This window comes from Octopus sinensis, linkage group LG1, assembly GCF_006345805.1.
Source record: "Octopus sinensis linkage group LG1, ASM634580v1, whole genome shotgun sequence".
Taxonomy (NCBI): Eukaryota; Metazoa; Mollusca; class Cephalopoda; order Octopoda; family Octopodidae; genus Octopus; species Octopus sinensis.
The window spans coordinates 73,876,595-73,901,118 of NC_042997.1; the positions used below are offsets into that span (position 1 = coordinate 73,876,595).

The 24,524-nt window shown below is 34.7% G+C and overlaps 1 protein-coding gene across 2 annotated transcripts in view; it reads left to right on the forward strand.

Annotated features, from left to right (window-relative positions):
• LOC115213353 (neuropeptide Y receptor type 2-like) overlaps positions 1 to 13,999 on the forward strand; it is a 365,606-nt gene extending 351,607 nt beyond the window's left edge. For both annotated transcript variants that reach the window (XM_036501952.1, XM_036501963.1), the window contains one exon: positions 12,128 to 13,999. In XM_036501952.1, coding sequence (XP_036357845.1) covers positions 12,128 to 12,346 — 219 coding nt within the window. In that variant the 3' untranslated portion in view covers positions 12,347 to 13,999. The remainder of the gene's footprint in view (positions 1 to 12,127) is intronic.
• Positions 14,000 to 24,524: the final 10,525 nt, after the last annotated feature.

The window sequence follows — 24,524 nt, forward strand, 5'->3', positions numbered from 1 at the left end:
GCCATCACTAGTGATCACTCCAAACACCATGATGTTGACTGGATATTTGGTTTTAATAGTCTCAGTACATGTCCTGCGATAGCTCTATCCTCAGAATGACACCCAAACACTCTGGAATGTTTGTACTGGAGCTTCCAGCGCGAATGCCAAGCAGTACAGCTTCTTGATTCCAAATTTCTGGCAGAGAGAATTGCGTCATGATTCTACATTTCTCACAGACGGTGCCCAACTATACTGTGTAGTCGACAAAATAAAAAAAAGCAGTGAGCATGCGCGAAATTAAAAATATAAAACGGCGACAATTTACTAATCGCACCCTATATGTATGTATGTGTGTGTATATATATACATATATATATATATGCATATGATATATATATACACATATATATACATAATAAGAGTAAATAATTTCTTTAATGGTTTTTAAAAAACCAACAATTATTTACTGGTAGATTTCGGCATGTAAATATAACCATTAACGGTAGGAACTTCTGTAAAGTTCAGTATATATATATATCGTATATAAATAAAAGGGGCAGGCAACAGGTTGCTTGGCCGCATACCGAAAAAAATAGAAATGGCAGCCATAGACTGTTTATTTCTATTTTCTACAAATGGGACTCCACATACGACATATCCCTATAATTCACATATGCAACACAGGAGGAATAAATAACGAAAACAAAGTCTAATGCTGCCTGCCCCTTTTATTCATATATATACATATATATATATATATATGTATATATATGTATATATACATATATATATATACATACATACATATATACATATATATATATATATATATATATATATATATATATATATATATATAAACACACACACATATATATATATATATATATAAACATATATGTATATATACATATATATATAATTAATTTTTTAAAAAAACAAGAAAAAGCACAAGAAAAAACAACACGATGACGTGATTCATGCAAAGTATTAGCAGACGCTCAGGGAAGGAAAGAAAAGTAGTTTTACGTTTCGAGCAAACCTCTTCGTCAGAAACAGGTGACCGAGGAAAGTCGAAGAGAAAAGGAAGACAGAGGAAAAAATCGCCAAAGATTTTTGAAATATATATATATATATATACTTTCAGTAAAACAATTACGATTCAAGTGAGTTCTAATGAATTCACATGAATGCGGTACTTAACTTAGATGCACCAGAAATCTTTATGGTATTAACCATAAAATAATGTGGGGTGATTATAAACAAGAAAAAAGCAACAAGAATGGATTAGTTGTTCAGTACAATTGTTTCATACGAAGAACAGATTTATTAAAAGCTGCAAATATTGCAGCAAATACAAGTGTCCCGTATTCATCAGCCAAAACACATATGAGTTTTCCAAACATCCTAGGGGGTGAGGCTACACTCATGAAGTATCGAAGAGAGTTCTATGAAAAGCAAAGTTAGATTGTAAGCAGCCTTAAAATGTTCTCTACTGATGCACAGTTTTATAAAAGGTTTTTTTAAAAAATTTGTTAGCTTTTGTGAAACGAATAGAAGTGTGATCAACATCTTCTCCTCATATATCAGGAAATTACATCTACATTATTATGGATACATTCATCTTCTCTGAGAATAAAATCTCTCCTCATATCTCCGGAAATTACACCTGCATTATTATGGATGGATTTCTGTGAAGCTAACAAATTTTTTTAAAAACCTTTTATAAAACTGTGCATCATTAGAGAACATTTTAAGGCTGCTTACAATCTAACTTTGCTTTTCATAGAACTCTCTTCGATACTTCATGAGTGTAGCCTCACCCCCTAGGATGTTTGGAAAACTCATATGTGTTTTGGCTGATGAATACGGGACACTTGTATTTGCTGCAATATTTGCAGCTTTTAATAAATCTGTTCTTCGTATGAAACAATTGTACTGAACAACTAATCCATTCTTGTTGCTTTTTTCTTGTATATATATATATATATAATATATATATATATATATATATATGTGTGTGTGTGTGTGTGGTGTGTGTGTGTGTGTGTGTGTGTTTGTATATATATATATATATATATATATGTATATATATGTATATATATATATATATATATATTATATATATATATATATATATATATATATATATATACCAGTAAATCCGAGATCCGAAAAAGAAGAACACTCCAAGTTATAGAGTAGTATAGTATATAGGTAAATAAGGCCGATCTATGGGATTACCCTGGTTTTCATGTCCATAAAGTGCTTAGCTTTACCGCGTATCATCAGACCCCAAAACCTGTTGGCATATTGCCTCAGTAGCAAGTGGTCTCTCTAGAGAATGGAGGAGGAAAGGACTTCGTTATTCTGTCAACAACAGGGTGTTGTCTCCCTTTGGTTGTTATTCGTAATCGACTGTTATCGTGTGGGTTCCAGGATACCAGCAGAATTTTCCTTTAATATCCTCACGCGTTCAGCTATGCACAGTTTGCAACACTTGATCCCGTTTATGTGGAGGCCTGGATTTTTTAAGATTCTCTATGATGCAAAATTTCTTCGTGTGGAATTTCTTCGTCCTCCAGCCGCCATACATGGCTGCTTAATGATGTAGCATATCCCCTTTTCGGTATTCTGAAAGAGGATTTGTGGTTGGAGAGACGTCGCTTGAATGTATTACTGGAGCATCCAATGTATCTGTGTGCGGGTGTTGACGATGTTGTATCTGCTGGTGTTGACGCTGCTGCTACCGCTGTTGTTGGTACCGGTGCTGTTGGTGTTGTTATTGGCGTCGTTGAAAGTGGCGATGGTGCTGGTGCTGTTACTACTGGCATAGTAACACCATCAACGGTGGTGGCGTTGTTGTTGGTGTTGTGGTCATCGTCGCTGGTGTTGTGGTCATCGTCACTGGTGTTGTTGGAGCTGTTGTCGGTACTTTCATGTTGTCGGCGCAATCATGCTGTCACTGTTATTATTGCTATCATTTGCGATGGTTCTGCCGCTATTTCTGTTAGGGATACTGCCATTGCTGTGGTTGATATTGTTATTGCGGGCGATAGTGCTGCCGCTAATTCTGTTCGTATTTCTACTGCCGCTGCTGCTGCTGCTATTGGTGCTTACATTCCTGCTACTGTAGTAGACGTCGGGGAAGCTACTGAAGTTGTTGCTGCTACTCCGAGGATCGGCTAGTACCTCAGGTTCATAGACGACTCACTTGATTTCGCAATGGTCTCCCACTGAAGTCCCTGCATGAGCATCCCGTCTCCGCCCGTAGAATAGAGATGCCATCTAAAATTATCTTAATATCGGGAGCGCAGCTAAATGAAACCCTGTTGAAAACGCTTCTGTACGTGAAGTGTTTATCTACTAGTCTAAGGAATATCTTATTTACACACATTTTTACGTTGAGGGAGAAGTGGGGTACAAACCAATCATATTTTCAGCGCTTCCTTCTGAGGGTGTTAGGGCCCGGCATTTAGGAATTGCGGTCCCATATCCGCTAGCTGAAGGACGGAGAAATTCCACATGGGATATCATGGAAAGTCTTAGAAAATCCAGGCCCCTATATAAATAGGACAAAGCATTGTAAACTGTGCATAACCGAACGGGCGAGGATATTACAGGACTCCCTCGACTCGGGAAACATCCTTAACTCCAGAATGGAAGTCTTCAGACCATGTTTGCACTTCAGAAAATTTTTGCTGGCGTCCAGAGACCTACATTATATCAAACCAAATGGAGACAATCCCCTGTTGTTGACATAGAATAATGAAGTCTTTTTCTCTTCCATTTTCTAGAGAGGCCACTTGCTACTGAGGCCATATGCCAACAGGTTTTGGGATCTGAAGATATGCTGTAAAGCTAAGCACCTTATGGACCTGAAATCCGGGATTATCCCATAGATCGGCCTTATCTATCTTTATATATATATATATATATATTAGACAAAATGAGATAACAAAACCAAGGGTGTGAGGAGTTTCAGGATACTTAAAAGGAAAAAAATATAGATATAGTTTTACAGCTGTTTCTGGGATATTATGGATATCCCTTCATTAGAGACGATGTGAAATGGTTAAATAGAGGTAAGTATTTGAGTTCAAAATAAGGAATTATTATGGAAAAGGAGGAGATAAGGAATATAGGGGGAAATGAGGGAATGAAAGTAGAAATAAAAATACAAAATATATAAAGATATTATAGTTTCAGGAAAGTGGTATACAGAAGTGGTAAGAAAATTTCCACTTCTCTTTTTCTATAATAATTCCTTATTTGGAACTCAAATATTTACCTCTATTTAACCATCTCACATCGTCTCTGATGAAGGGATAGCCATAATACCCCAGAAATAGCTGTAAGACTATATCTATATATTTTCCTTATAAATGTTCTGAAAACTCCCCACAGCCTTGGCTTTGTTATCTCAGTTTGTCTAATATATATATATGCATGCTAATACAAGACTCACATTAGACTCTTCTTTCGTATAACTATAGAACCAAGAATTTAATTACGGTCTGTCCATAGCACTTACTTAGCCTTACCTGCCACTCTTTAAATCTTCTAGATACCAATACCTCTCATATATATATATATATATATATATATATATATATAGAGAGAGAGAGAGAGAGAGAGAGAGAGAGAGAGAGAGACAGACAGACAGACAGACAGACAGACAGACAGACAGACAGACAGAATCATATATGTATGTATATATATATGTATATATATTCTTTTCTTTTACTTGTTTAATCATTTGACTGCGGTCATGCTGGTGCACCAACTTTAGTCGAACAAATCAACCCTAGAACTTATTCTTTGTAAACCTAGGCTTATCTAATCGGTCTCTTTTGCTGAACCGCTAAGTTACGAGTACGTAAACACACCAACATCGGTGTCAAGCAATGGTGGGGGGACAAACACAAACATACAAATACATACATATTTTTTTCTGAATTTGTGTAAATGTGTATAGAATAATATATCAGTTGAATAAAGTTAAAAACTGGTCTGGCTTTCACGTTTTTTATTATTGTTATTTTTCTTTCAATTTTACAATGATGAAGTGTGTTAAACATTAATAAAATATTTTGCAATGTTCATAAAGTTCAATTAGTGCTTTCATACGTTCGTAGTAATCATCAGATTTCAAAATGTATTTAACTGACAGTTGAGTTCTTGACAACTGTAGTAAAATGACTGACTTCTCCCGTATTATATCTCTTACAAAGCTCCAACAAGCTGAAATTTTCATAGACAGTTTTGACCAATCCGCATGCAGATTAAATGTCACGGTGTGCTGGGTGCTTTGATATTACTGGCATAGATCCCGCCTTTATTTTAACCAATTAGCTTACGGTTTACTGTAATGGTTTTATAAATGAGTAAACTTAATTGGTTTCGATCGTTTTTATTTCAGTTGTTAGAAGTCTTCTGTAATTTGTTTATATTATTATGTTAAGATATTTTTTTATCCACATCATTAACTGGTTGTTATATTATTGTTGTCATTTCCGTTCAGAACAGGTTTGAACATTTTAATAAAACGTTTTTTCTTTTATCATTCTTCCAAGCTCGAATTTGGATAGTTTTTTTCCGTTGGAAAGAAATGTATTATTTTCGAGGAGGAAGCTGACCGCGTCTGGTATGAAGGTTACAGTAAATCTACTGTAGATCACTATTCTATGTTTCTCGACCCAATATATTATGGCAATACCCAAATCATGTGGAATGTTCGTGTATAAGTTTGTTACATCAAAACTAACAATGAATTGGATTCTGCTGTTTTGGGCAGATGTGGCAGGGAATCGATGTCATCCCGAATGAAACTGGGTTTCAGTTTAAGGTCATTTGGTTGTAGTAGTTTTATGTATTCTCTACCTTATTCCTTTATAGCGTTTCATATTTCTTTTGACTTATGTATTTTAGGTAAGTCATAGAAGTAGCTGGATTTCGACTCAAAATTGGTAATATAGTCCATTTCATTAAGAGTACGGGAGTTATAATGTTTTATAATGTTTTAAGTAAGGGAGTTATAATGTTTTAAGACTAAGTAATTGAGTTTCTTCATGATGCGGTGGTCAATATTTGAGGGTATTTCACGGTAGAACGTTGATCCTTCAAATGATCTTCAGCTAAATCTAGGTAATATTTTATACCATTATAACAATGGCACCCCCTTTATCCGCTTGTTTGATGGCAATCGTGTTGTCATTTTTAAGATGTACGAGGGACGTTCAATAAGTAATGCCCCTGACCACATGCAGTTGTTTGATCTAGCTGAAATTTTGCATGTGCAATTATTTATATCTCTACAGATTAAGTGATAAATTACAGCCCTGAACTAATTGTGGTTTCTGATTTACAAGTGTTTGAACTGAGTTAAGTGTGAAATGGAGCCTGTTGAGTGTCGAACAGTGATCCGGTTTTTGTATTTGAAAGGACACACACCACGAGAGACTTTTGATGAAATGAAAGTAACTTATGGTGATGATGCCCCATCATATGACCTTGTAAAACGCTGGCATCCTGAATTCAAACATGGTCGGAACTCTGTGGAAACAGCTCCAGATCTGGTCGCCCCCCTTCTGCCATTTATGAGGTATCTGTCTGTCAAGTTGAGGCTGCCATTTTGGAAGATCGACGCATAACTATTCGCCAAATAGCCCATGAGGTCAAGATTAGTACCAGGTCTGTGGAAACTATCATTCATGACCATTTGCATATGCAAAAGGTGTCTGCCAGATGGATTCCCAGGTTGCTTACACCTTTCCAGAAGCAAGAACGCGTCGAGTGCTTGAGGATGAATTTGGAGATGTGCCAAGAAGATGAGTCAAATTTTTTCAAAAGTCTGATTACACAGGATGAAACCTGGGTCCATCACTATGATCCAGAGACCAAAGCCCAGTCAATGCAGTGGAAGCACCGTGACTCACCGCCTCCAAAGAAGGCAAGGGTGCAACCCTCTGCTGGCAAGGTCATGCTCACAGTCTTCTGGGACCAGGACGGAGTAGTGATGACAGATTTCCTGGCAAAAGGTACCATAATTACAGGAGCCTATTATGCTTCACTTTTGAAGAAATTAAGAGAAGCTATCAAAATCAAGAGGCGGGGCAAGATCAGCAAAGGCATCTTCCTCCTGCAGGACAACGTTCCGGTCCACAACTCGCGTATCACCAGATCAGAAGCACAGGCGTGCGGCTACGAACTCCTCCCCCATCTGTCCTTGCACACTCTGATTCTCACCTCTTCCCAGCGATGAAGTTGTTTTTGAAAAGAAAGCGTTTCCCAGATGATGCAGCCTTGATTTCTGAAGTCATGTCGTGGTTGGAGGACCAAGCTGGGGTCTTCTACAAAAACGGTCCCCAGAGCTGCATCACACGATGGGAGAAATGCGTAACTCTGGGTGGTTCCTATGTAGAAAAAGATCAATAACTGTGTCACGTTTCGTTGCTCTACTGCTATGGGAAGTGGGTCAGGGGCATTACTTATTGAACGCCCCTCGTATAAGGGCCGACTTTTCTAGTTTTGAAATGTTTGGTCAATGAAAATCTGGAGAGGATATCAATGAACTGATATAGATGTGTATTTCGTCCTTTTGGCGGGTTAAATTTTGATTTATTTTTCGCCAAGGATTCCTCATTCTCATTATTTTATCAGTAAAAAGCTCCACAAGTCTTAGTTTCCGACATAAGTTTGGGGTATCTTCCTCCAATTCTTGATGGCTGACAGTACGTGTAGGTGTGAATTTTAGTCCTTCCATCAATAAACGAAGTTCGTCACTGTCTATATTTCTTTTTGACAGATTAATAATTTTAGGGCATATCCTATCAGTTGTGTTTGGTTAGGTATTTTTTTCCCTCTTGTACCTAGGTATGGGTATATTATTTATATTTTCAGTTTGTGAAAGTATTTTATTTTTAGTTTATTTGACGATCTAGTATGTTTTTTGTTCTGTTTCTAATAGGTGATTTTTGTTGGAGTCATGAATGTGATTTCTCCCCGGTTTTTCTTCCTCTAATATTTTAATCGAATGAATAATCGTTTTGTTTAATAACCTTTTTATCAAAGGAATGTTTGTTTTGTTTGTGGTATTCTTGTATGTTACGTGTATCGGTATGTTTCTTTGTATTTTTAAATGATAAAAAGTTCTATCATAGTTCCTTGTGGTTGACTGTGTTTGTTGCCGCGTGTTTTCGTGTATGTTGTGTTGATTAGGTTGTTTCCTTATATTTCTTTTACGTGGAATTGAGGTGTCATTACCGTAGTTTTTAGCATATTTATCAATGAACAATCGTTTCTTTTGCCATAAATGTCTTGATTAACTTCTTTTGTAATATCTTTAATCCACATCTCTTTCATTTTCTCAGCTATGCGTCCCGTGGCTATTTTCGAAAATTTCATCGTCCACTGTTTCGTATTTTGTCTGGAATCGAGACTCGTTACTTAGATTTATAGAGATGTCTATCTTCAATTTTGACACAGTCAGCGCCTATCTTAATTTTGTTTCTTCCTCCGGTTCTCCTATAATTTTTTAAATTAAGAATTTACGGGGAAGTATGGGTAAGTCTCACTCAGTTCAATCTTTACGGGGAAGTATGGGTAAGTCTCACTCAGTTCAATTATTTTTTGATGCTTAACACACTTCAACATTGAAAAGAAAATTTTTTAATACAATAATAAAAAAACGTAAAAACCAGACCATGTCTTAACTTTATTCAACTGATATATATATATATATATATATATATATATATATATACGACGAGCTTCTTTCAGTTTCCATCTACCAAATTCACTCACATGGCTTTGGTCGGCCAGGGACTATAGTAGAAGACACTTGCCCAAGTTGCCACGCAGTGGGACTGAACCTGGAACCATATAGTTGGTAAGCAAGCTACTTACCACACAGTCTCCACATAGCCACTACTGCGCCTATATGTGTGTATATATATATATAAACTTTATTTTATAATCTGTATTTTGTGCTCCATATAAATATCTGTATCAAGCCTCATGAAAGATAAGAATTTTATGAAACAACACATTCACCATTGCTTACTGTATGAGTTTCGGAAGGAACGTACCGCTACTCAAGTTATGAAACATTTGTGTAGTGTATCTGGATGCAGTGTAAGCTCGTTCATATCAGCTGTGGTTTAAAAGGTTTAAAGATGGTGATTGTAACCTATCCAACGAGTTTCGTTCTGGAAGAAGACCCGCTCTGAATGACGACCTTTTGAATGGATCTACGTCAAAGCATCAGAGATTTGACGCAAAAATTTCATGTTTCATCCACGAACGTCTCAAGCAAATTGGGAAAGCATGCAAAGATGGAATTTGGGTTCGACGCTTGAGAGCCGAACACAACGTTCCACCATCTGCAGCAGTCTTCTAACCAGGAATAGCAAGCTATCATTTCTGCAGCGCATTGTTACGGGGAACGAAAAATAAGTTTTGCATCATAACAGAAGACAAAAAAGACAATAGTTATCATGTAATCAGAGGCTAGTACCAACATCAAAACCAGAACTCCATCCACAAAAATCCTTGCTTTGTGTTTTGGTGGAACATGAAAGGTATCGTCCATTACAGGTACTGGAGCATGGAAGGACAACCAAAGCCTATGGAAGACACCTGGCTAAATAAATATATATTTACCTCTCCTACCTCCTGACTTTATGTTTTTATATATTCTTCACAGAATAATTTTATTACTTTTTGGATTTTCGGTTACACGGACACTTTACATGACACTACTTTGTAATTGATTATTACGTGAGCTGATAGACGACACCGTAAGAGGAGCTTACTGTAATAGCACATGATTCTCTGAATTTATTATATCTATATCATTTAAATAGATACAGTAGCGTATATAATACCACTTGCTAAAATCAGAGCCAAGGCTCGAAAACCACCAGAACTGGTGGTTTTAATAAGTATTATTATATACCTTACTGTATCTAAATTTGCCTTATATTGTGCCTGTAATGGTGTGAACCTGCTGGCCACCTTATTATTACCTTATTAATATCGCTAATAACGGTAATAATACATCATTTAAAATATATCATTTATATATATGGCACAGAGCTTCCCAAAGGTAGCTATCCATATCTAAGCATTGTCTAAGCCTAATTAGGTTACCCATGAAGAAAACCAAACAATACCAAAGTAATCCCCCACAAACTATGAATCCACAAACACTTTCCACTCTACAAAAATGAAAGACAACCCAGAATAACGAGGCTAAGATGTAAAATATTTGCAATCGAGCATAACATATGTATCTTCTCATTATCAACTGCCCAAACGGGTATCACTATGGTTTCGATACTTGGGCTTTACCATTCAATCTAGCAGTGTCCACAACGTTAAAAATATAAACGTTGCCTTGCAATCCACGAGCTAATAACAAGTTACAACATAAAGGTAAACAAACAGTGATAATTTATAAATTCAAAATAGTATTTATAACAAAGAATTCATTTAAAAAAGGACATTCAGACAATACAATAAACATAGAAAACTAGATGCTTTGTTTCTTAACATCACATTATGAACATGATACCACACCCATAACAAGGCTAACGACGATCGGTAGTACAGTACATCTCATAAACAAAGCCCTCGAACTATGTACAAAGAAAAGGACAAGCTTAAATCAATATCTATGAAACAAATCCGGTACTACAAAATATATTAATCAAGTTAACGGCTTATTAAAAGTAAAACAATAAAAAAAAATTAAGATAAAAATAGGAAATAGAATTAAATTAAATTAGAAATTATATATATATAAATTCATATTTATTTATTCATGTACATACATGTATAATTAAAACTTCTTAACAACAAAGTTATAATCCATTATAAATAAACAGTCAACGAGTTTGTTTGTTGGGAAAAAAATCAAATTACACTTAATTATAGAATAAATAAATATATATGTACACTTACAAGCTGTAAACATTGAACATTACTAAAACAAAATTACTACCGAAATAATGCTACCTTTAGCGAAACCCCACATTTTGCAGAGAAATTAGCTCACGTTCTTAACCCTACGCTGCCAAACACTGAAAGATCGATATCTGTCAACGTGCGGAAGTCAATGCTGACTACAAATAACATGTATAATATATATACTGGGTGTTCGTGCTACATTTGACAATTTTTTATGTCTCCTTTTTTCTGGAACATTTTTATTTATCTTTGAAGAGTCACCGGCACTGGAGAGCATAAAGATTAAAGCTGTAGTTGAGAGAAGGTCAGCTGAAAAAGATGACTAGAACTCAACTGAATATTGGGAAACAGTTACCTATATCATGATGATTCGCACCGATTGTCAAAATGCCGACATCATGATTGCTGCTCAATGCTCTGTAAACACTGTAAACGCAGTAAGACATGAAAGGGTCTACAAGGCCTTGACCATCAGAAAAAGACACAGCAGGTGCTTTGACTGCATCCGCTCGCCGGAATTCATCCCGACACCTTTAATCAGGGTATTAGGCTCAATTCAGACGGTTACGTGAAGCTGCTAGAGACTGGCCAAACCCTCGCTGGAGCGGTTTACTACTAGAAGGCCATGAGTGGCAGCAGGACTCGGCTCCTTGTCATACCTCCGGAAAGTCTCGGAAATGGTTGTCGGGAAAGTTCTACGATTGCACCAGCCCCAATTTCTGGCCTCATAATTCCCCCGATTGTAATTCCATGGATTACTATGTGTGACACGCAGTTAAGAAAGACATCAACCGCTCTGCCCGCAACACCAAAGCCAAGTTTTTGAAGATCTTCCCAGAAACACAGTAAAAAACACATACGTCAGTTTCCCGAGCCGTGTTGAGGCTGTACTGGAAGCTGAGGACAGTTACTTTGAGTAAATTGTTATCTCCCAGCCATAATCTAGTTGATATTTTTTTTTTTTTAAAGATATCTTTGTTTTTATTTTTGGATAGGTGATTGTCTTTTCTTTTCTTTTATGCAAACTGTCAAATTTAGTCCGAACACCTTGTATAAGTGTTGCTGTTTCAGAGAAGGAATGATAAACAAAAAGGGTGAGGTTATATATCTTTGTGTTCTCTTGTGTATAAATTTCTTATCTGTTTGATTTATTATTCCAAATTTTCTTCGACAGGAAAAATTCAAGAGAGAATTTCTTCAGCTCTGCAAAGTATGTTGGAGAAGAAGAACTAAAAGGGACATGATGACGCTTGAATATTTAGACAGCGTACAGCATACAGGAAAATTCAGCATTGCTGCTAATGGCAACAGAAGCAGGTTGCTCCATGAAAGATCCTGTCAGACTCGCTATACTTCTGTTGAAACCGACTATACAGAACAAAGCATGGTATGAAATGTAATTCAAATGAAAGAAAAGCACACAACTATGAACTGAAAAATATTCGCTAAAAGACACCCGATAAAGTATTCGCTACAATACATCTGGACACAAAATTAAACATTTATACTTGTCGTGGCATAATTAGCAAATTGAATTTTATTTAGAATACCTCAATAATTTGATACGAATAATAAACCTACAAATTGTACAAATAAGTAAAGTAATTACAGCTAAAAATAAACTAATAAGTATGTGATTACAATAAGAATTGGATTGGATTAAATTTCAATAAAACAAGATTAATTTAAAGTAAATCATAAAAAAAGAAATAAAAACTTAGAAAAAGAAAGAAATTAGTGGTCGATTAGTACAATATTGAATGGTTATACGAATGAACTATTTGACTTCGAAATGGAACGCGAACAACGCAATTTATTCATATATCTAAGAATGCAAGTAACACCTTCATCACTGCCCTTTTTATCCAAACATCTGCGCAATAGAAAATCTAGTTCCTAAATCGCTTTCAAATTATTGCAGCAGTTTTTCTGAATTGGCTTTTCTTTAGTTATATAATGAACCAACGCTTAATGATATCAGAGACTAAAAGGTAGGCTATACCTTAAATCTTCAAATACTCGGTCGATGTTCTGTCGTATTTCAGTACATGATACATTATAACTTGTAACTCACTTCATCTGCTTGTTTAATTGATACTTGCGTTAAACTTGCATCCTATCCATGTTCTTCGACACGGCGGGGCTATAACCGAAAGTAAATAGTATTAACGCATAATTTTCCTAGTTTAATTGCTTCTTATACTGGGTCATGTTCTTTCTTAAATTTCCAATGTGTGATATATTTTATTTTCAATTGTTGATTACCTGTTCATGGTCAATGTATTTAGTTGAATTTATTCAGTTATTGAAACTAAAACGTTATACACTTCTGGCGGAATGAAACATTTTCTTCGTGTACACTCCAGAATATATTTATATGTATATACGTATGCATGTTCCTGTGCCCAAGTATACATATATGCATGCATGAAAATGTATATTTTTGTGTATATTGGTGATGGTGGTAGTAGTAGTAGTAGTAGTAGTAGTAGTAGTAGTAGTAGTAGTAATAGTAGTAGTAGTAGTAGTAGTAGTAGTAGTATTGATTAAAAAAACAAACAGGTTTCACATTAAGTTCTCCGCCAATTGCATGGCTGGCATGAATGACGATGGTAAGAGGTTCGAGTTAACCTTAGCTCTGAAAACCCAGATGGTACAATGGTGGAAGGAATTTATATAAAGAGAACAGGTAAGGGACGTGATGTGAGAGAGATGTTTATTCCATACATTTACAGCTGTTTCATAATATCAATACACATATGTTTGTATATGTATGTAACATACATACACAAACATATATAAATAAATATATATGCGTGTGTATACCCATATACAGAAGGATACAGATATGAGAACCAATAAAATAATCTTCAAAACGATATATGGTGGTTGAAAATATCAATTTTACTACAAAGAGACCATATCCACAGGCAATAGATGTACTCATCGTGTTGCTATATGTGATTTACTTTACGGGATCAATGGCTATAGAACAATACATATTAAGAGGTAAAATATATAAATACAGAAAAATATATAAATACAGTAATTTTTTTTAAAAAACCGAAATAATCGGTAAAAATAAGCTTAAGGCCAAATAATCAGAAAAGTATTAAAATAATAAAATAATTTTGTCATCGAAAGAAGTTGACGTCGAAGTAAGATGTGGGTACTAAGATAGAAGTAATTTCCAAAGAGAGATAGGTTGACCAGTCTGGTATTAATTTAGGTGATTACCACAATAAATAAATAAATGGATAATGAAAAGACATATGGTCAGTAGAAAGAAGAGGATATATAGAGTGAACAAAGTAAGGTTTAAAAGAAAAATCAGTGATAGAAAGGGGTGCATAAGTTGGACTTTCACACCCTGCTGGTTTTGAGGGACAGCAGCGTATTTTCACGGACAATGATATGGTATCAACTATGAATAATCACAAGCACATTAGCACTCACTTTCTACATCCAGATATAACCATTTCACATATGTATACAAGCACACAGATACAATATAGTACTAAAACCTAATTTCGAAATAAGGGCATAATCGTAGAAGATTAATCATTGTTAATTAAACAAAATGAGAGTATAATCATAATCAGTCGTCACAAATCCTAGAACTTATTGCACACAAAAAAGAAATAGGGAGACAAAATTCATGCATCTATACTGGTTCAGACTCAATCGAAAAACTGCACTGACGCTCGTGTGAGTTAATATATTTTCACTATAATTGCGATTACATAAATTGTAAATGGAAACAAGATAAAAGTATACGGATAAATAAACAAATAAAAAATAATTCAATCCATAAGGCAAGGTAGATAAGATAACGTAAAATGAGGTGAAAAGACGGGTAGGAAATAAAATCTGGAATTAAGCCACAAGCCACATTTAATATAAACTAATGGTAGTATTCAAGCATTAGATTATAAGCTAAGGGTAAATAACTGTGGAGGCATACGGAGAAGGTATAATAGAACAAAATGGACAAAGTAAAACATATTTATCTAAATATTTATAGTTAGTTGATATATTGTGAAATAAAGGTATCCAACAAATCAAAACCCAAACCTAACACTATTTCCTAAGCATAATACTGATCGAAATAGTTCAGCTGGGGATTAAATAAACTAGTTAGGATAAATAAAGGTAGAAAGGATTAGAAATCTTGAAAAAGTGAAAATGGAGGTTATAGTATCAATGATGGGTTATATTTATGAGGCTTCCATTTATAGTAATGTTACTCGAGTAACATTAAGCTACTACCTTAAGTTTTGGTATTGTGTAGGAATGAAATTCGACACAAATGCGGTCAATTTATTGTTACATCCCTTTTTTGACTGATTATATTCGATTTGCACTTAATTATTTCAAAGGCTTCCGACATGCACAAATTACAAGCAGCATTATTACCTTCATATGTTGTGCTTTGCTTATGATGGACCCCGCATTGGTAACCTTTCAAAGGAAACTAGCTTTGTTTCTATCCCTAAAGCTGAAAATATGTTTATAATATCTACATCTAAATTTATTTTAGATAAATGCATTCAATTCCTTATGCATGTACGGAACATTTACATACTACATTATTGCTAAGACAATAGCGGTCTAGCAGACACTGGAATTTATTTCTACCATTACAAAGATTATTAACTTGATTAGATTGAACTAGTTTAATATGTATATACTGCGAATATTAGATCCAGGTGGGTTGGCGAAATTATTTAATTTGGGGGTTTTAGAAGGGGATTGACTGTGTATTTTTCTATTGTTATATCTAGCTAGGCGCTGAGCAACAAAAGGTGATGTGGAATAGGCTAGGTTAGCCGGCTGCTTATCAAATATCTCCTGTAGGGCTATATGGTGAGAAATCTTTATCCAAGATCTTTTTAAAATTCCGCACCTATATTAGTTGCTAAATTTAATCTGCATGGTAGATCACACCATATTATGGATCTCTTTTGTAAGAATATAGGTTTTAAATTTACTCTTATTTCTATTATTATTATTATTATTATTATTATTATTATTATTAGTAGTAGTAGTAGTAGTAGTAGTAGTAGTAGTAGTAGTAGTAGTAGTAGTAGTAGTAACTGTTTTCTTATCATTCACAGTCTTTGAACTGTTATTTATAAATCTAGTTAAGTTGTTATTATTGACCCCATTACCACTTTTCGGATAAATGCTATTATTATCACTATTATTATATATTATTATTCCTAATGTACTTATTCCTCTTTCCATTATTGTTCTCATGGTTGTTACTATACTATTATCATTATCAACATTAAATTGATAAATCATCAATGACCTTGAAGATATGCTGGTGTCCTTCAAAACCAGCAGGCTGTGAAAGTTCAACAACTCATACAATCCTTTCTGTATCTGATCTTTTTTAAACCCTTTATGGCCTCCTCATCCTATGACCATTTTTGCCTTTTATTTATTTATTTATTTATTGTGGTAATCACCTAAATTAATACCAGACTGGTCAACCTGTCTCTTTTTCGAAATTAGTTCTACCTTAGTACCCATATCTTACTTCGACGCCAACTTCTTTGATAAATTTATTTTATCATTTACTTTTACACATTTTTTTTATTATTTCGTATTTCTTTCTTGGTCATTTTTCCCGATTTTTTCGTTTTTTGTTGTTTTTTTTTTTTGTTTTATTTTACTGCATTTACATACTACTTTTCCCTCTGAATTTGTATTGTACTAGGGCCATTGCTTCCGTATAGTAAATCGCATAGGCAACATTCTGAGCATATCTATTGTCTATTGGTGTATATAGAGTGTGCTTACTCTCTGTAGTAATCTTCAGAAATAGAGTTAGTGTTTTCAACCATCATAATGCAGACATCAACTCTACTTCTGAAGATTAGACTGCTGGTTCCCATATATGTACCCTTTAGTACATGAATATACATACGCATGTATATTTATCTATACATATTTGTATATTCATATTTTATGTGCGTTAATATTGGTAGAACATCTATTATATAACTAACAAGATTATGAAACAGCTGTAGACACATGGTATAAACTTCTACTTTCTCATCACTTCTCTTCCCTGTTTTATGTATGTATGTATGTATGTATGTATGTATATATGTATGTATGTATGTATGTATGCATGCATGCATGCATGTATGTATGTATGTATGTATGTATGTATGTATGTATGTATGTATGTATGTATGTATGTATGTATGTATGTATGTAACAGTCCAGCCTATGGCATAACTCAGAGCAGACTATAAACATTTGATGTAATAAACATATTTAAACATTCCTACCAAACGTATTGAGTTGTATATTAGATGTTTGCACTATGTAAAATATTTTGTAGTATGTTTTATACACGCGCGCGCGCACGTACAGATACACACACATTATGCATGTGTGTGTGTTTATTAGTTTATTGAAGTGAATGTCATAAATCTACTAAGAATTCCATGTGTTCTATTAGATTCCAAACTGATACCTGAGCCTAAAATTTGTGTTATTCACTGATAATTCAATATTACAAGTTTGTTGACCTACTGTACAGATGAATAGAATTCTTTGTTATTGTACTCTTTTCTAAGATTATTTTTTCACCTGTTGATATGTTATGCTCCTTTCAATTCTTTGATACATTAATTTGACAATCTGTATATTAGTTTTATAGCTGTTCATGTAACATTTTAAGTTTAAAATATTGGGTTGCCAGATAAATTCGTTTATTTTCCATCTAATTTAATCCTTGTTTTTCATCAACAATTTTAGCAAATCAGTCCAAATATATTCTCCTTCATTTCTACAACTTCTTACCAAAGTTTCACTAGCTTGTATACACACGCCTTAACGGTAGAAATCACAATCTAGACCCAATAATTCACCGAACAGCGTTTTCATTGTTGTTGTTGAACGAAACGCCTCGTAGGTAATCATCTGAAGGTGATATGTCAGGAAAATATGGTGGGAGCGATAGATCTTCCCAAATGAGCACCTAAATGGCATTTTTTGTTAAATTTTCGTGTTTTAAATGCGCGCTGTGTCACCGGTCGGATTGTTTGGACCTTACTCAGTGAGTGAAGGTGACGAGTGACGAGTGACGGTATCAAGAGAGCATCCCATCTGCAGGGTCAATTCCCTAATGGATTGGCGCGGAATCCTCGAGGATAAGCTCATTCAATTAACCCTCATTGAATTGAACCAGTCAGCCGGAATGCGGAAAGTCTGTGAGGTCGAATTTCTCCTGCTTGAAATGTGAAAACCATTTCTGTGTTGTTCTTTCAGTAATAGTGTCTTCCTGTACAAAACACAAATGTTTGGAACGGCTTTCATAGCTTTGAAGCATTGATTCAAAGCGAAAAGAATCAGATGGGAGGTGTTGAATTTTTTTTTTCCTTTTACTTGGCACCCTGTCGTCATATGTTCGAAAAAAAGGTAAAATTTATTTAAATTTCAAACAGATGAAAAACAGAACTATGAGAAAAACATAAACACATACAATAAAAATATTTGTACAACCCATTATCTGCCAATTATCTATTACATCTATCTTTCAGACTTCTGAATAACTCAAAATTCTCATCATTATACACAGTTCATCTTTTCTCATAATACTTCTGAGGTTTACACAAAGTGCTTATGCAAAATAATATTTATATGATCATAATGTAGTCGTCATCGAAACGTGTGAAAAGATCTTATTTGTAAATAATTTCACACTATATTCTCCACTAGTAAATATATATAAATACGCGCGCACACACACACATTTATGTATGTAGGTATGTATGTATTATGCATATATGTATATGTATATATATATATATATATATTTATATACATATATATATATAAATATATATATATATATATATAATATATATATATAATATATATATATAAGTATAATGCACTTGAAACCATGAATACATAAATAATAATGCAAACCCACTCAAGCACCTATAACCATAGATTGAAATACAGACAAAAGTGGTAATAAATACAAAGTCATGGGTGATCATACACATACTAATAATGTATAAGTCTTAAAAAGTTCAAGCACCGAAGTAAAGGTTCATTATTTTCTGAATATCTTCTGTATCAGCTATAAGATTACAATCGTCAGCACTCAAATCGCGAACAAGAATTATAAAGGTCTTTGATTTAGTTTTGAGATGACTCAGATTAAAAGTTTACCTGTTGTGAGATAGCGAACAAATATATCAAGATCACAATACTTAAATGTACGAGTAATCACAACGGCACAGTAAATTTAGAATAGTCAAATATGAATTAGTTTATCTATATGTGTATAAATATCAATTTAGTTGACACGTAATCCTTCTTTTGTATGTTACTTAACCTAAATATTTGTTCGTTTTAGTTTTATATTTGTTTAGTTTTATATTTGTTTCTAGAATATATACTTTACTTCATACAACTTTTTCCCCTTATTCTATTTTACCTTCTATTTTATAAGGCAGTTTCCTACCCTTTAGTGAGTAGATGTTTTATATATACTTTGCATGAATTTTTAACTTGTTTTTCGTGTTGTATTAAGATTTTACCTCCACCATCCGTTTATCTTTTAAGTACACATCTACAGATTCTGTAACTTCCCTGAATAATATGCTTGTATATTATATGGTATGCCCTTGTAGCCAATAAATTAATCATTTTAATTATTATTACTATTGACAGAGTTCACAGGAAAAAATAACTTTTGCCTAGGTTACCTATGAGAATGCTGTCTATTTTGTTGCTGTTTTTTCGCTAGCATAAGGCTTCGAATATCTAAACATCAAACCCATTCCCTAACATAGAAAAGAATGTTCCTTCTTAATCATTTTAATTGTGTACATATATTTTTGCAATGTCATTTCGCTTTCTTCAGTGTGACTGCTTTCATATAAGGGAGATTAGATGCTAGCACAATGGTGATTACGGCTCAAAATTTTTTCCAGATGTGATGGGAAATTAAAACCACATCGGGAAAAAAACAAATAGATAAAATTTGAGAAGCACAAATGAAAGTTGCTGAAAACGCAAATTTAATCAAAACTCACAAAAGTAGTTACAACAGCAGCTCACCTTTTAGTGTCGTAGACCAAAAACATATTTTAGATACGAGTCAACTTCAGATAAAAGAAGTATATGAGAGGCATGATAGGAAAAGAGAATGCCTCTCTTCCCGAGAAATTTACTACAGGAAGAAAACGGATGGGTTCTCGATATGCCAGAGAGAGATTTGAGGGATACCTAACCAATGTAAAACAGTATGAATGTTTCCACAGCAGCTGTAGAGAATGCGAAAATGATGACTATATAATTTAGCTAAAAAGTTGATAGAACTACCATAAATGGTTTATATTCATCTTTGTTGCACGGTACAGGCATGTCATGAAAAAGCAAAGATGATCCAAAACCAAGTGGGATCGAGTGATATTTCCGTAGACATCCAGGTCCTGGTTACCTCAAAGACTACAAATTCTCCTTCAATTACACTACATAGTGGAGCGAACACAAGGTCGATATGATGAGTGCTACAAAGCAGAAAACCCAACTGTATGTGTAAAACAAAGATCTACTTTAGGGTCTTCTATCCTTAGAAGAAAAAAGAGAAGGTAAGAAAAGATTATGAGAGACCACAGGAAAGGCAGCACCGAAAACGGCAATTTTCTGACATGAAAATCGTTCCACATCACGGTCTGTTCCCTCCGAGGATAGCAAAAGAAGAAGTAAAAAAATAAAAACCACTTTAGTCTCAATACCATAAGTATTTGCGGCCGACAAAGTAGAGCACCGAGGAACCAAGGGATTCTTCTTCTTCTTCTTCTTCTTCTTCTTCTTCTTCTTCTTCTTCTTCTTCTTCTTCTTCTTCTTCTTCTTCTTCTTCTTCTTCTTCTTCTTCTTCTTCTTCTTCTTCTTCTTCTTCTTCTTCTTCTTCTTCTTCTTCTTCTTCTTCTTCTTCTTCTTCTTCAGCACAAAGCCACTCTGAACTACGGATGGAAGCTGAAGAAATATGGTCATCCTTCGGGTACCGTAAACAAAAATTAAAGAAGGCGAAAATAGAACGAGTCAAAGATAGAGGCAAGTCGGATGCTGAAAGTCCACTAACAAGCTTCGCCTAAAGCTTGGAGTGCATAAATTTCACAGCTGATCGAATTAATAGCGAAACTCTCATGAAACTGTTGAATAACCCAGAGTGGAAAGCGAAGAATTCTATCATGATTGAAAAGAAGATAGCGGATGAGTAAACTGAAACTTCAAATAAACGACTGTTGTTAAAAACCAAGCCAACAATCTATCTCTAGAGCTAAGAAAGCAGCCTTCCGATGATACCGATTTTTTTCACGGTTCGGGTAAAGGCGAGAAATTCCTCGGAAGTTTCTGTTGATAAAAGGGTGTCTTGGCAGAGGTGGGTTTGGTGTAGTAGGATGCCGTGACTCAACTTAGGTTACGACTTCTCACCTCTTTGTGAATGGTTTGCCTTAATTTGTTTTGCATATTGAGAGTCCTTTCAGCTTAGATCCGGTCAAAGAAATAAAGTTTGTCCTAATCTTTTGTATTTCTATAGACAGATGTTGATTTAATTTAACTTAAATTATTACTTTTCATTAGTGCAATTTATTTAAAGTAATTTAAGATGACTTCTTTTTCTGGGATAGCAGCAGAAGTCGATGGCCACATGTATGTTATCAACTGATATTCCGCAAGTATTTCGAGAATATTGAAACTTTTTTAAAACTTAGACCCGGACTTCGAACAATGGCAAACAAAAGATTATGATTATTCATCTATGCACAATTGTGCAAAAGATTATCATTAACATATTGCATTACAAGCATACATGTAGAGTTTGACAAAATCTCGACAAGGAAGATAATAACAAACATAGCACATCCTTTTCCAATGATGCAGGAAAGAAAATTATGTTTATATCTCCTCTTTGCCTAGATGAAGGTATCGAGAAAAGATTGAGGAGGAAAGTGATTTACTTCTCTATAACTTGAAAACAGAAAAGATTTCCATATGACTTCAATGGAACGCTTAAAAGAAGTCCGGGTTGATGTGTGCCGCAATGTGCTCACACGATTGGGAAGGGGATCAAGTATCTGGTTTTCAAAAAGCATGACCAAAGCGAGGTGATAGGTGACGTTGGTGCTCCACACATCTTCCCACAAAATATGAAAAGACAAGAGTCATGGCTAAAGATAGTTGTTCCTTAGCTCCTCGTCTTATTTTCAGTGTAGTCAGATAAAATGCATGGAGGTGACACACAAAGACATGTAATCGCATAGATTTGCATTAACGTGTAATTCTTGATGACTCCTGAAGACCACAGGCTATCTCGGGGCTGTATTCTGTTGTAAAGGCACAAACAATCAGAGTAATGATGCAAGACAGTAAACCAAGTTGTTGCATGTCCAAGCAATAAGATCCACTTGAGAACATCCTATCTAGAAGAGGAGTAACTAGAGCAGTGGGTAAATAACAGAAGCAGTAATAGGCCTCAGAAGCACATGCATCCAGAGCATTGTCGTATGCAGATGCGACAATATCAAAATATTTTTTCCTCCCAGAACCAGAAGCAGAAGCGAAGAAGTTGAAAAGTTCACTTTATTGGTCACACCAATTGTATCTCTCTATAGTCTTGTGAGGATGCTAATAAAAATAGACGATGAACAATGGAGACAAACTTTCGGTGATAGAAAGTACACGGCAAAACCGAATTCGATCAGGACTGAGCAATCATTGTTATATTAGTGCTTAAACCAAGTGAAGGCGCGTGACTTAGTGGTTAGGGGCATTCGGTTCATGATCGTAAGGTTGTGAATTCAATTCACGGTGACGCGTTGTGTCCTTGAGCAAGACACTTTATTTAACGTTGCTCCAATCCATTCAGCTGGCAAAAATGAGTAGTACCTGTATTTCAAAGGGCCAGTCTTGTCACACACAGGGTTCACGTGTTTGTGGAGTGCTCAGTCACTTGCACGTTAATTTCACGAGCAAGCTGTTCCGTTGATCGTATCAGCTGGGAGCCTCGTCGTCGCAACCGGCGGAGTGCTTAAACCAAGCATTATAAAATACTTCCTTTTCTCTCCTTACTATCATCATTATCAGCAGCAGTATAAGTAGCAGCATTTCTATGTGTTATGATATATATGCCTTAGAGGGAGAAAAAGGGACAGAGAGATTGAATAAAATGGAAGTATATGTGCCTGTATGTGTGCACGTATTTATGTTTGTTTGTATATATGTGGTGTGGAGCAGTACTGTAAGACCATATTGGGCAATAACCCAGTGTATTATCCATCAATCAACACGAACTCACTCCTGACTATCTGCACTTTTAAACTGATATTCGACTTTAAAGAAGTTCATTGGTGGGGGGACTCTAGGTGCTTCTTACCTCTGGTAAAATTGGTAAAAGTAGATTATAAACCTAGGAAGACGCTGAAGAGTCAATGTGGTGCAAGTTTCAATGTTTCTCAATCGGGGTCAATATGACCCTTGGGTCATATATAAGATTTTTTATTGTTAAAATTTATGTGCAATAAATTGCTTATAGTTCTACTATACTTGACACAATTCCTACTATTTAATTATAAAAATACTGTAGGGTACTTTTTATGGCATTCTTTCGTTTCAAGCAGCAAAGTTGTGAACCCGATCATATGATTGTTAATTTCTGTAAATTTTTTTTTATTTCTTTATACACATACAAATCCCGAAAGCATTTTTGTCTTCCACAACTGGTACGAAATATATGTATGTATGTATGTATGTATGTATGTATGTATGTATGTATGTATGTATGTATGTATGTATGTATGTATGCATGCATGTAAACAGGGGCAAGTAAAAAATTATATGCACTCTTGTTTTTGTAATCTATTAAAACAAAAGCAGAGATTGAAATATTACATCATTTTCCGATATAATCTCCTTACTTTTCTATGCACTTCTTCCAGCGGTCCTCAAGCTCGTTTAGTCAGTAGCAAGTCGATGTCCTCGTGAATGATGTTTGAGCATTCGAAAGAGGTAATGGTCGAAGAGACAAGATCTGGACTACATTTTTCAATAGTGTGAACTGAAAGATGTCGTAACGCGTGATAGCATTATATCATTGCTTAGTTCAATAATTTGCTAATTAGCAATTAAATTATAAACAAATACTTATTATGGATGCGTGCGCCTGTGTTTGCATGTAATTGGTTTAATTGCATACATAGTGAAGGATGGGTAATATTTTTCACATTGAGAGTACATCTTTCAAGAAATCCTTTTCCAATAAAGCTTTTTAAAATTTCAAGCAATATTTTATAGGATAAAACAAGAAAGCAACAACAACTCTGTAATCCTACTCCGCCTCCTCCTCCTCATCATCGTCATCATCATCGTCATCACCTCATCGAATAACCAGCTATCTTAATGCACTGTGTGTAGTTAATAACAATATAGACAAATATAATACTCATTAAAAACTCTATGGTGTCTCAAATCGCTTTCAGATTTTTCTTGAAAAAAACATATAATTGGCATTATTATTAGTTTTGCTGTCG